General features: G+C 41.0%; 1 protein-coding gene across 6 annotated transcripts in view; it reads right to left on the bottom strand.

Annotated features, from left to right (window-relative positions):
- Nucleotides 1-12305, bottom strand: part of ENOX1 (ecto-NOX disulfide-thiol exchanger 1) — a 593767-nt gene that overhangs the window by 206506 nt on the left and 374956 nt on the right. For 5 of the 6 annotated variants that reach the window (XM_044283882.1, XM_044283885.1, XM_044283884.1 and 2 more), the window contains one exon: nt 8580-8717. In XM_044283882.1, the coding sequence (XP_044139817.1) occupies nt 8580-8717 (138 nt within the window). The remainder of the gene's footprint in view (nt 1-8579; nt 8718-12305) is intronic. The other variant, XM_044283888.1, reaches the window with a different exon arrangement.

Raw genomic sequence — 12305 nt, 5'->3', positions numbered from 1 at the left:
GTGTGCTACCTTTTTGCACCTTATACATTGAGATTTAGTCAAGTACCTTTGGGCTTGCACCTCGATTTTCCTTTTCATGTTGCTTCCATTTTTGCATTCTATTTATCCATCTATATAAAGCAAAAATCTGGCAGCACTACATCCAACTTGAACAAAAAAGTGTGCATACCCGAAAAGACTAGACTATTGCCCAATACACAAAGTAGCAAAAAGGCAGCTCTCCAAAATCAGTAAAAAATGAAGAAAATGCTTTTATTCACCCATGTGGATACACAACGTTTCGGCTCAACACTAGTGCTTTTCTCAAGCAGTTATGCATGTGAACATCTCATACATACATATATATATATATATATATATATATATATATATATATATAGATATATATAGATATATATATACACACACACACACAAATTGCATGAGCAATGAATCATGAATCAATATACATAAACATAAAAAACAAAAGTAAAGTGCCATAAAAGCGCATGATGCCATAGTAAATCATAATGTATGCATACAAATGTGCACATAATTATCATATCCCTATACATAATACAGTGAGTACACCAAATCCCATAATACCAAGATTAATATGCATTCCAAAACATGATTACACCTGTATACTTCATAAGCAAATGATTATTAAATGAATAAATCAAAAGATTAGGCTCATCAGGGGACAAACCACATGTGTGCACGCTGATAACGGCCTTCACCTGGCGCCAAGCGCATGTCAAGGAAAAATAGAGGAGGCATTTTTTTCTAATGTGCCCCGACATACGCTAATATGTATACGAGACATCTGGAGAAGGACGTCATCTATGTTTCCCACCATTTCTCCCACGTTTTGAGATGGTGGCATTACATTGATGACGTCTTCCTCATTCCGGTAGGATCTCTTGAATCCTTACTTTCTTTCCATACTTTTCTTAATGATATCAATCCTCGGGTCAAGTTTACTGTTGTATATTCTTTCAGTCATATAGAATTTCTCGACACGACTGTAAAAATACTGAATGGCAGATTACAAACTGAATTATTTACCAAACCTACTGATAAGAATTCTTTGCTTAGATATGACAGTTGTCACCCTAGAAATATGATGATTCGACATTTACCATACAGTCAATTCTTACGTGTGAAACAAATTGTTTCTGATGACACGATCCTTATGAGTACCCTTGATAATATGGTTCACAAATTTCGGAATAGGGGTTACCCCAATTCAATATTACAACCACAGAAAACCAAGGTACTAGCTCTTGGTAGACAACAAACATTACAGAGGACAGTTAGACCCCCCCCTCTGGATCCAGGATTCCTTTTATTTCTACTTAGAATGAGCACAGTTTGCGCATTAATTCTATCATCAAATGCCATTGGCCTATGCTCTCTAGGTGTGTAAAGGGTGTTCCTGAATTAAGAAATGAAGGTTAGTCAGTCCGAAAAATTGGGAAAACTTTGAAAGTGTCCCCAAGTGCAGTCACAAAAACCATCAAGCGCTACAAAGAAACTGGCTCACATGCGGACCGCCCCAGGAAAGGAAGACCAAGAGTCACCTCTGCTGCGGAGGATAAGTTCATCCGAGTCACCAGCCTCAAAAATCGCAGGTTAACAGCAGCTCAGATTAGAGACCAGGTCAATGCCACATAGAGTTCTAGCAGCAGACACATCTCTAGAACAACTGTTAAGAGGAGACTGTGAATCAGGCCTTTGTGGTAGAATATCTGCTAGGAAACCACTGCTAAGGACAGGCAACAAGCAGAAGAGACTTGTTTGGGCTAAAGAACACAAGGAAAGGACATTAGACCAGTTGGAATCTGTGCTTTGGTCTGATGAGTGCAAATTTGAGATCTTTGGTTCCAACCACCGTGTCTTTGTGCGACGCAGAAAAGGTGAACGGATGGACTCTACATGCCTGGTTCCCACCGTGAAGCATGGAGGAGGAGGTGTGATGGTGTGGGGGTGCTTTGCTGGTGACACTGTTGGGGATTTATTCAAAATTGAAGGCATACTGAACCAGCATGGCTACCACAGCATCTTGCAGCGGCATGCTATTCCATCCGGTTTGCGTTTAGTTGGACCATCATTTATTTTTCAACAGGACAATGACCCCAAACACACCTCCAGGCTGTGTAAGGGCTATTTGACCATGAAGGAGAGTAATGGGGTGCTGCGCCAGATGACCTGGCCTCCACAGTCACTGGACCTGAACCCAATCGAGATGGTTTGGGGTGAGCTGGACCGCAGAGTAAAGGCAAAAGGACCAACAAGTGCTAAGCATCTCTGGGAACTCCTTCAAGACTGTTGGAAGACCATTTCAGGTGACTACCTCTTGAAGGTCATCAAGAGAATGCCAAGTGTGCGCAAAGCAGTAATCAAAGCAAAAGGTGGCTACTTTGAAGAACCTAGAATATGACATATTTTCAGTTGTTTCACACTTTTTTGTTATGTATATAATTCGACGTGTGTTAATTCATAGTTTTGATGCCTTCAGTGTGAATATACAATTTTCATAGTCATGAAAATAAAGAAAACTCTTTGAATGAGAAGGTGTGTCCAAACTTTTGGTCTTAGGGTGTTAGCGTCATAGTAATAGCTAGGGCGCTTGTCAGTGAAATTGACTATAGAACATTTTGCCCTTTTGTTCTCCCTTTCCCAAGATGGCTGCTGCCCATTCCAGAGTGGCAGTGTGCATGTCAGACATGCTCAATACACTTTTGGCATTCCTCTGCCTTCTCTATTTCTCCTCGACATGCGCTTGGCGCCAGGTGAAGGCCGTTATCAGCGTGCACACATGTGGTTTGTCCCCTGATAATCATTTGCATATGAAGTATACAGGTGTAATCATGTTTTGGAATGCATATTAATCTTGGTATTATGGGATTTGGTGTACTCACTGTATTATGTATACGGATATGATAATTATGTGCACAATTGTATGAATACATTATGATGTACTATAGTACTATAGCACTATACACTTTTTATGGCACTTTTAGCACTTTACTCTTGTTTTTTATATTTAATTATGAATATTGATTCATTGCACATGTGTGTGTGTGTGTGTGTATGTGTAATATATATATATATATATATATATATATATATATATATATATGATCTGTTCACATGTATAACTGCTTGAGAAAGGCTCTAGTGTTGAGCCAAAAAGTCGTGTAGCCACATGGGTGAATAAAAGAATTTTCTTAATTTTTTACCGATTTTTGGAGTGCTGCCTTTTTGCTACTTTATCTATCAATCATTGTAATCTCTTTAAAGGGGTTGTTCAACTTTAAAGTTATTTTTGGTTTCTTTTTTCTCAACAGACCTCTCAATGTCTGGAACCCACAGTGGTGATCATACTTACGTGGTCTTCTCCGCTGGGTTCTGGCTTCATCGTTCCATGGCCCCCTTTGCAGGTCCTGAGTCTCTCAGAATTAACATCCTGTTGATGGAGGTCATGTGGCAAGTGACCCTCTGATGTACTGCATAGGTAACAGGTCACAGTTGCCAGCAGTGATTTTTCCAGCAGTCACGTGGTCGCGGAACGATGGAGCCAGAAACCTAGCAGCATGGCCCAGGTAAGTAGGAACACCACCTCGGGTCTGGCCACGCTGTGAGGTCTGATGAAAAAATGTTTTAAGTTGCACAACCTCTTTAAGATGAAGTTGCCAAGCCCTTTAACACTAGTCTTCGTTTCTATTGGCTTTTTGTTGCTTTTTGACTGCACTAGTAGCATAGTTTCACGAACTATTCTTCCCTAAAAAATAAAAATCAAGACCCATTATTAGTAACAAGTCATAAAACAACTGTGAACAAAGCCTTATACATACGACTGAATCCACAAATGTCTATTTAAATCTGTATTAACTATATGATCTGGTCACTAAGATTTTGCAGCAACCAAAGTTTTAGTCATATACAGTTTTGGTAGTGTGTGGGAAGGGGTTGAGGGGGTATCATGCAACATACAAGAAGAATGGACATAAGATGGCCGGGACGCTCAGACTAACTTTTCACACATTCACCATAACCTTACAAAATGCTATTTATCAATAGCAAATAATGAGGCAAGTTTTTTATGGAATTCTTATGAATCTAGCACATGGATGTTTGCTATAATGATTCTTTATGATATATTGTTAAAATATTTTGAAAAATAAGGAGTCATTTTTGGGCTTATTCTTGAAAATCCACTGTAAGTAATCGCATTGTAACCTCACAAGATCAAGCATAAAGTGAACTGAGAATACCCAGATGAGAGTATAGAAAAAGTGACACTTTAATGTCTCCTAGGAAATACAGTTTTATTAATTTTCAACCAATCAGGAAGATATGCGAGATTGTATCGGCTGTGGAAAATACAAATTGACAGCACTTTTTGATAATAGAAACACTTTCGGCGAACGGTGTGTCTGAGGTTCAGATACAATGTTTATCAGCATCATTCATCTGCACTGTCTCGCGGTATAAAAACATTGTACATTCTTATGAATATGATTAAATCCTGCATCTGCCTGCGACTTTTGGCCAAAAGAGCATTAATCACAATACTGATTCTCAGGCTGTGATTTTTGACATTCAATTTCTGAGCCAGTTCACTTTTATGCTTTCCGCATCCCCATTTCTTCCATTTATTAACTGAAGAGATGGAGAATTTCCCCTACTCTAGACACAAGGCTCTGTAGTAGAAGGAAGAGGGTCAGATACACAGTGCTTCTTCTGTCTGGCTATCTTTCAAACCTATTTAATGCGGCTGTCTGTTACTATAGTCAACTCTGGCAGCTGAATTAATAAAAGGTGTCATACTATGGAAACATCTCCATATATTTCATGAATCATCTATATGCAATGCCAAGCTATGCTGGAAGGTATTTGCCTTGTGAGATGTCTAAAGAACTACGGTACATTAAGGTGGATTCAACCTCCGCTGTACAGGTATAATTTAGGCAAAAAGCACTTTCAATGGAAACCCTTTTTTTTTTCTAGTAGAAAAATGAGTTAAAACATTTTAAAAATATCAGTCACTTATCTAAAGTTCTTTAAAGTAAGTTACATAAAGGCCTTATACGGCCACATGGTCTGGTTTGCAGATGCAGTTTAGGAAGTGATAACCAGTAGTGAATTCATGAAATTGGAGAAGTTGTGTCTGTCCTTTATACCAATTCTCCTCTTATGATCCACTCCTGATTTTGGCTTCCAAAACTGCACCAGGAAACCTGAAGGTGTGGCTGTAACCTAAGCAATTTAAAGAGAACCCGTCGCTTTGTCATTTTTAGATTTCATAATTAAGTATTATATATAATAGCTAATTATAATATATAATAATTATAAATAATAACTCATCTGCATTCTTGCCATATGTAAATGATCTTTTTCAAGTCAGTATTGCAGCACCCTATTCCAGCCTCCTGCGCCACGATTCCACTCTCACGTCTTCCTGCTGCGTCCAGAACTCTCGTTCCGGTCTCACTCAGGCACACCTTCTCTTGGGAGCGATGATGTCAGGTGGGGGACATGTATTTTTAATGAACAATTTTAATTTACCATGACTTGTAACAGAAAATGGGAAAGAAATTGGGGGGGAAAACTTTTTGGAGTTTTGATATTTCATATTGCTTTCACTGTGCGCTAAAAATTACACAACGTCCTTATTCAGCGGATCATCATTTTCTGATAGCCATAACATTTTTAAATTTCCATCCACAGAGCTGTAAGAGGGCTTGTTTTTTGTGGCACAAACTGTAGTTTTTATTGGCACACGTATACTTTTTTATCACTATTATTCAATTTTTTTTGAAGGGACAAGGTGACTTAAAAAAAATGTCAAACCGTGTTTTTATTTTTTCTCCATTACGGCATACACCAAGCAGGGGTGATTTGATTTTTTAAAAATATTTTTACATAACTTTTAACCCCCTTAGCGAGGTAGAACCTGCAAACCTCTGACCGCTTGTCCCATAGACCATAATAGAGAACTATTGGATTCTGACGCTCTGCCTGCTAAGCTGTGCCTTGTGCACAGCGTTACAGGCAGTTTACCATAACAGGCCTGGGAACCTTCAGCAGGGCTGAGGCTATCATGGTAACCAATCGGAGCCCCATGATTTCACTGCAGGGGCTCTGATCGGGACTAACGCCACAGATGCTGTGATTGTTATTAACAGCAGCATGTAAGGGGTTAATGGGAATGTGTCATCAGAAAAATGACCTGCTGTTTAAATCATTTTTTATGTTTAACATATTTCTAAAGAATTTTTGATGTTTTTAATTTTTCATATATTAACACAAAAAGATAAAATCCTGCAGTTTACACACTGGCCACCATGTCTAACAATTGGTGCCACTTCTTTGTTTGTACAGATTACTTTACTGCAGTTAAATCATTCTAATCCTGTCTGTAATTATATCACCTCTGTGTATAGATAAGACAGGTTCTTCCATTCACAATAGGCGATTGTCAAATCTCATCTATTCTTTCCTGGTACAATGACCTCTGCACAGGTCACAAAGCATGCCTAGAAAACTCTCCCGTAGAAGTCAATGAGGTCCCCTCCTGACCATTGTGTCTATGGTCCATGGTGACTGCTGTAAAGTATTTATCTAAAATGCTGTTTAGATGACGGCCCCCAAATCAAGTTCAGGAAATCAAATGAAAAAAAAATCAACAATCAGAAAATAAAAACTGATTACAATCAGTGATGGCCAGTTCGCAGTGTTCGCTAACGAACACATTTGGGCTGCCATCTTTAGAAAGGGTAGACTCACCTGTCCGGCAATGCACAGGTAAGCCCTTATCTGTGCCTGTGACGGGAGCCGGTCTGAAATCAAATGTGGTCACCGGCAGCTGTTCCGAGAACAGCCTGAAGAAGGCCCCCGGCAGCTGTTCTCGGAGCTGCCTGCTCCGAGTGACCGCATTTGATTTCAGACCGGCTCCCGGCACAGGTAAGGGCTTACCTGTTCATCGCCGGACTGGTCAGTCTAACCTTACTAAAGATGGCAGCCCGCATGTGTTCGCGAACTGGCCATCACTGATTACAATAAAATATGTGTTTCAGTGTGGTTTTAACTGGAAAAAAATATAAGCAACACATTCCCTTTAATTAGTGTTTGCATCCCATAGCCCAAAAAAGGAATTCATTATAAGCTTAGGAAACGGAATGGTGGCACTATGCAAATAGCGTTTTCTTGTCTTAAGACATAATGTTAATGGTTATCCTATTTTAAGCAAAAACCATGCGGAGACCTGCAAAATTTTAGGGCTGGGATCATGTTTTAGTCTGAGCAGGAGCAGAATTTCTAACACTTTATAATCTTGATCTACGTCTCAACATATATTTGGTATTATGACTGATATAGCTAGATATTCTTCAGTGGAATTGCTGCTGGTACTGGAATTGCTCAGGGTACTGAGGAGAAGGTCCCCGTCATGGCTGATTGAGCTTGATAATATATCTTACATTGTAGAAAGCAGGCAGCCATCAGCATGTGCACCATTAGGCACAAGTCAAGGAAAAATTTCTGCACCAGAGGTCTGCCACCTGTCGTGAAATCCGGCTCGGCATCTATTCCTTTTACTCGTGTCTTTATTAAAGCAATGTATATTAGAAAGAGTCCACACCTCGGGTTTAGTCTTACCAGCACAAAGCCTTGCGATCATTACAGTCGAGAAGACAATACAGTGAGAAGGCAATGAGCATGACCTTAATATACACTTTCCAGACAGAAGAAAATTATGCACCGGCATAAAGGTCAGGTGGATGCTGGATCTTCTATTTACAATTTAAATAGTAGAAGCTAACCCAGCTCATTCCAGCCTCCTGCATGCACAATACATATTTATATACGGCAGCGAGGATCATACATATGTGGATGATACATATACAGACAGTGTGAGCGGGCGAGAGATTGTTTACTGAAGCTCAGTACATTTCTTCCCTGGAGACAGAACTTAATTTGGAAGTCGCTGTACCAAGTCACCTAATGAATATACAGCGTGAAACAATCTTGTTACCTTTAGTCACTATATATGTTCCAGGAACTCAAAATCAGCTCCTAAACAATAACTGTACAAATACTATAAAGACCGTCAACGTGTATAGCGGTGAAGCACCAAATAACCGCTAATTGAGAAAATAATGCTTCTTTCAATGCAAGATGTCCAGTTTATTTGAGTCCCTTGTTATCTGGATGTGCTTTCACGCCAGCATCCGAGCTCAATGCTCCAGCTCCTGGCAGGAGGCTTCAGCCAATGGCCGCGTTTTGCTTCTGCCAGCATGCATAGAAATGTGACTATAAAAGGCTAATCGCCTTCCCTATATCCTCCCTTCCCGGCAGCCGAGCGTCTTCCCTCTCCCCAAGTCCGGGGATACAGATTGCTTTTCATAACATTGTGCCCTGAAGAACTGTGCCTGACTCACTGGGCTGCGTTACAGCGGGCGCCATTTATTATCCTACAGTATCCCAGCCGTGAGAGCGCAAAAGTAGAAAGAAATAAAATGTCACTTTGTAGAGTCTGATCCCTTATAGGTCAACTAGATTAGGATACTCCGTCAGCAAGCGAGAAGTCTTACCTGAAACTAGCTGCTGCCCAGCCAGTCCTACAGGGACCATCCCGAGATTATTCATCGCAGTAGCCCACGCTGTGGGGTCGGTAACGGACATGGTGAGGTGGGTTGCATCAATAGATAAACTTCCCATAGCATCAGCTGCTGCAGACAGGGAGAGAAGACACAGACAACATAACTGGCACGGGAGAGACGAGAGAGAAATCTATTTTGGCAAATGTCTCATGCACTGTGCACCGGCTTTACAGGTATTATGCACACTGTTCAGATTATTTATATCACGTGCATGAGCAAAGTGCTAGATGTGAGCAGCGTGCAACAGGATTAAGAAGGTCCACACGTAAAAAAAAAAAAAAAAAAAAAGTACACGATAAAGTACAACCCTCCCTCCCCCCTCCCCTCCCCTCCAGAGCGGAAAAACAAATCCTGGAAATATAAAAGTATTGGAAATAGGCAGATATATCTCTGCATGAACAGGCACATTTGCAGACGACGAGAAAACCCTGCGGGACTATTATAGCGGCCACGGTGGTCATCATCTGTCTTTCCCGGAAACATTATTAACATTTATTTTATAGTAACTTTCAGAGGGGATTAAATACATAACATATGAGCGTACAATGTGCGTACTGAGTGACAGACTGGTACAGACGGAGACAGCTGTGCTTAGTGGTATAAGGGCAGGTCTGTGGGTGTTAATATCTTATGTCCTGTACTCTGAAGGTACTGAGAGGTCCCGCTGAAGTAACAGAATGGGGGTCATCAACGGGTCTATGTGACTGGCACCTTAGGGTACTTTCACAATTGCGGCAGAGGATTCCAGCAGGCAGTTCCATCCCGGGAACTGCCTGCCGGATCCGTCAAAACGTATACAAACTGATAGCATTTGTCAGATGGATCAGGATACTGATCAGTCTGACAAATGCATTAAAATGTTGGATCCGGCATTTATTGTTTTCACATTTTTTTGCAGTCTGAGCATGTGCAGGGGATCCGGCATTAATGCATGTGAATGGGAAAAAATGCCAAATGGCAAGTGTTCCAGAATTTTGGACGGAGATAAAACTGCAGCATTCTGCGGTATTATCTCCGTCCTGAAAAGGGAAAAAGACTGAAATGAAGACATCCTGATGCATCCTGAACGGAATGATCTCCATTCAGAATGCATTAGGACAGGCATGCTCAACCTGCGGCCCTCCAGCTGTTGTAAAACCACAACTCCCACAATGCCCTGCTGTAGGCTGATAGCTGTAGGCTGTTCGGGCATGCTGGGAGTTGTAGTTTTGCAACAGCTGGAGGGCCGCAGGTTGAGCATGCCTGCATTAGGATAAAACTGATCAGTTATTTTCCGGTATTAAGCCCCTAGGACGGAACTCAATGCCGGAAAAGAATAACGCTAGTGTGAAAGTACCCTGAGAGGAGGCTTATTGGTGTGCAATTAGAATATTATACACCCACCACTCTCATGGATAACAGGCCTGCGAATGGCATATTACGCACTGGTGCAGACTTTCCCTGTCTAATATGTAGATAGTGTAAATTTAGACAGTGGTCTATGCTGGATGATAAATGTGACGCACCTTTGGACCTTTTTGTCTGACTTTATACCACCTATTAGTTGGCTAACCAAAGTTTGCAGCATAATTTTGTGCCAAAATATTGGTGCATCTTACGCTACGCCCTCTTGTTGAATGAGATGCAAAATATGTCTAACACACACAAATGTGGTGCAAAACTTTTACACTATTTTTAGTAAATCTACCTAATTGTGGCTTGAGGGCATCCCTTTGGGAACTGGTTCTTTAAATGGGTTGTGCAGTGCTGGTATATTGATGACCTTTCCTCGGGATAAGTCACCAATACCAGATCGGCGGAGGGGCTGACTCTCAGTCGGGGCTCTCACGTGAGAAGCGCGTCCTCTTCACCGTTTCACAGCATTTCATCTAACTTGTAGTGGCAGCACAATGTAACTGCGACTGCTCGTCTCATTCAAGTGCTACACTGCCGCTGCAAGGTCGACAGTATGCAGTGAAACCACTGATTGGCGGGGATGCTGGGAGTCGGATGCCCGCTGATCTGTTGTTGGTGACCTATCCTGAGGATGTCAAATATACTAGCTTTGCACAACCCCTTTAACTTAGCCTTGCAAGAATGGACTTATTCTATGATACGCTGTATAAAGTCATTTTGATCCCATTTTCCATCATTTCATTTGGGTGCTAAAGAAATAGCAAAGAAGAAATGATATATATGTTGTGTTCTTAGCCACACAGTAAATGTGCAGAAATGTACTATATAACAAGGATGTCACGAGAGTGTATGGGATATGTTCTTATAACAAAAGAAGTAGCAAAGTCAGGTATTCATAAAACTGGATCAAAATCATGTATGACCAGAAGTGAACAAAGGAAAATTATTATCTTTACAGACTTAAAGGGGGTTGTCCCACTTCAGCAAAAAAGAAAGTTAACACAAGGCACTTGTATTATATTGTGATTATCCATATTGCCTCCTTTGCTGGCTTGATTCATCTTTCCATCAGAATATACACTGCTCATTTTCAAGGGGGTTATGATCACCCTGCAATCCATCAGCGCCGGCCGTGCTTGCACACTCTAAGAAAAGGCAATGGCCTATGTACACTCTCACGGTCCCAACCACCAGAGGCCTTTTGATGGGTTACAGGGTGGTCATAACCATCGAAACAAGCAACGCCACTTGCTGAAGTGAGACAACTCTTTAAAAAACAGTTCAGTTTGCCCATCAATACCTCCGACACAGGAAGCCCCCTCTTTAGCTTTTTGAAAGGTCAGTTTGAAGTAAATTGTAAAAAAATAAAAACTTTGTAGGTGGCAGAGGCAAGCAGCGATCAGTGGCAATCATGTCAAAGTCACAAGCATATGATGGAACAAGTTTTAGACAGGCTCAGATCACAGTCACGCAAGTCACTGTAAAGAGAGCCATCTTGAGTAAAGTTTAAGCTACAAATTTCAGTGATGCATGTGTTTTCTTAGGTATTCTGATATGTGTCTTCACACTTGTCAAAACATAGCTATCCTAAATTTAGTGAGAACAGCTCATCCACAGTAATCTGCCGTAGAACGCAGCAGTCCCTGGGACTTTGTATTACATTGTTACAGTCAGTTGGATTCGTTTTTATTAAACTGCCGTCTCTCTTTTACGGCCATTGTTATTTTCCCTATCCACATCTTGGAGAGGTGCACATTTTAATAGTACACAAGGGCGCCATATCCCCTATAGAAATCTACAATGAATTCTGCTGCATCCTACATGGTTGTGTGCATGGCAGCTAAGGCCACATCTCTGTTGTGCAATGCACTCTTCTGTTCCCTCATAGGAAAAAAGAAATGGAAGTCGAAAATAGATCTCCACATGACAGACAGCAATGACGCCTGATGGGTCCCTAATGACTATAAAAAGGTTTTCAACATGGTGTCCAGCATTTTTGATAAAGTCTATGATGGAAGCCCCTAATGGAGACTCCAATACAGATGTGGACCTAGCCTGAAGTATATGGCTGTACATGGTATCCATAATATTCTGCTGATCTATAGTGTGGAGCCGCGTGCCCCCCACGGATACTGTTAATTCCATGAGTTAAAAAAATAAAAATGCTTCCACTATTACAGCTGCCATCTTTCCTTAGAAGCACTGTTTTGTTATATGGGAGAACCATATGAACTGGAATGCACACGATCAGGACTGCACATG

Source organism: Bufo gargarizans, chromosome 3 (genome assembly GCF_014858855.1).
Source record: "Bufo gargarizans isolate SCDJY-AF-19 chromosome 3, ASM1485885v1, whole genome shotgun sequence".
Taxonomy (NCBI): Eukaryota; Metazoa; Chordata; class Amphibia; order Anura; family Bufonidae; genus Bufo; species Bufo gargarizans.
The sequence above is the reverse complement of the archived record's forward strand: the minus strand, read 5'-3'. Positions and strand labels throughout refer to the sequence as shown.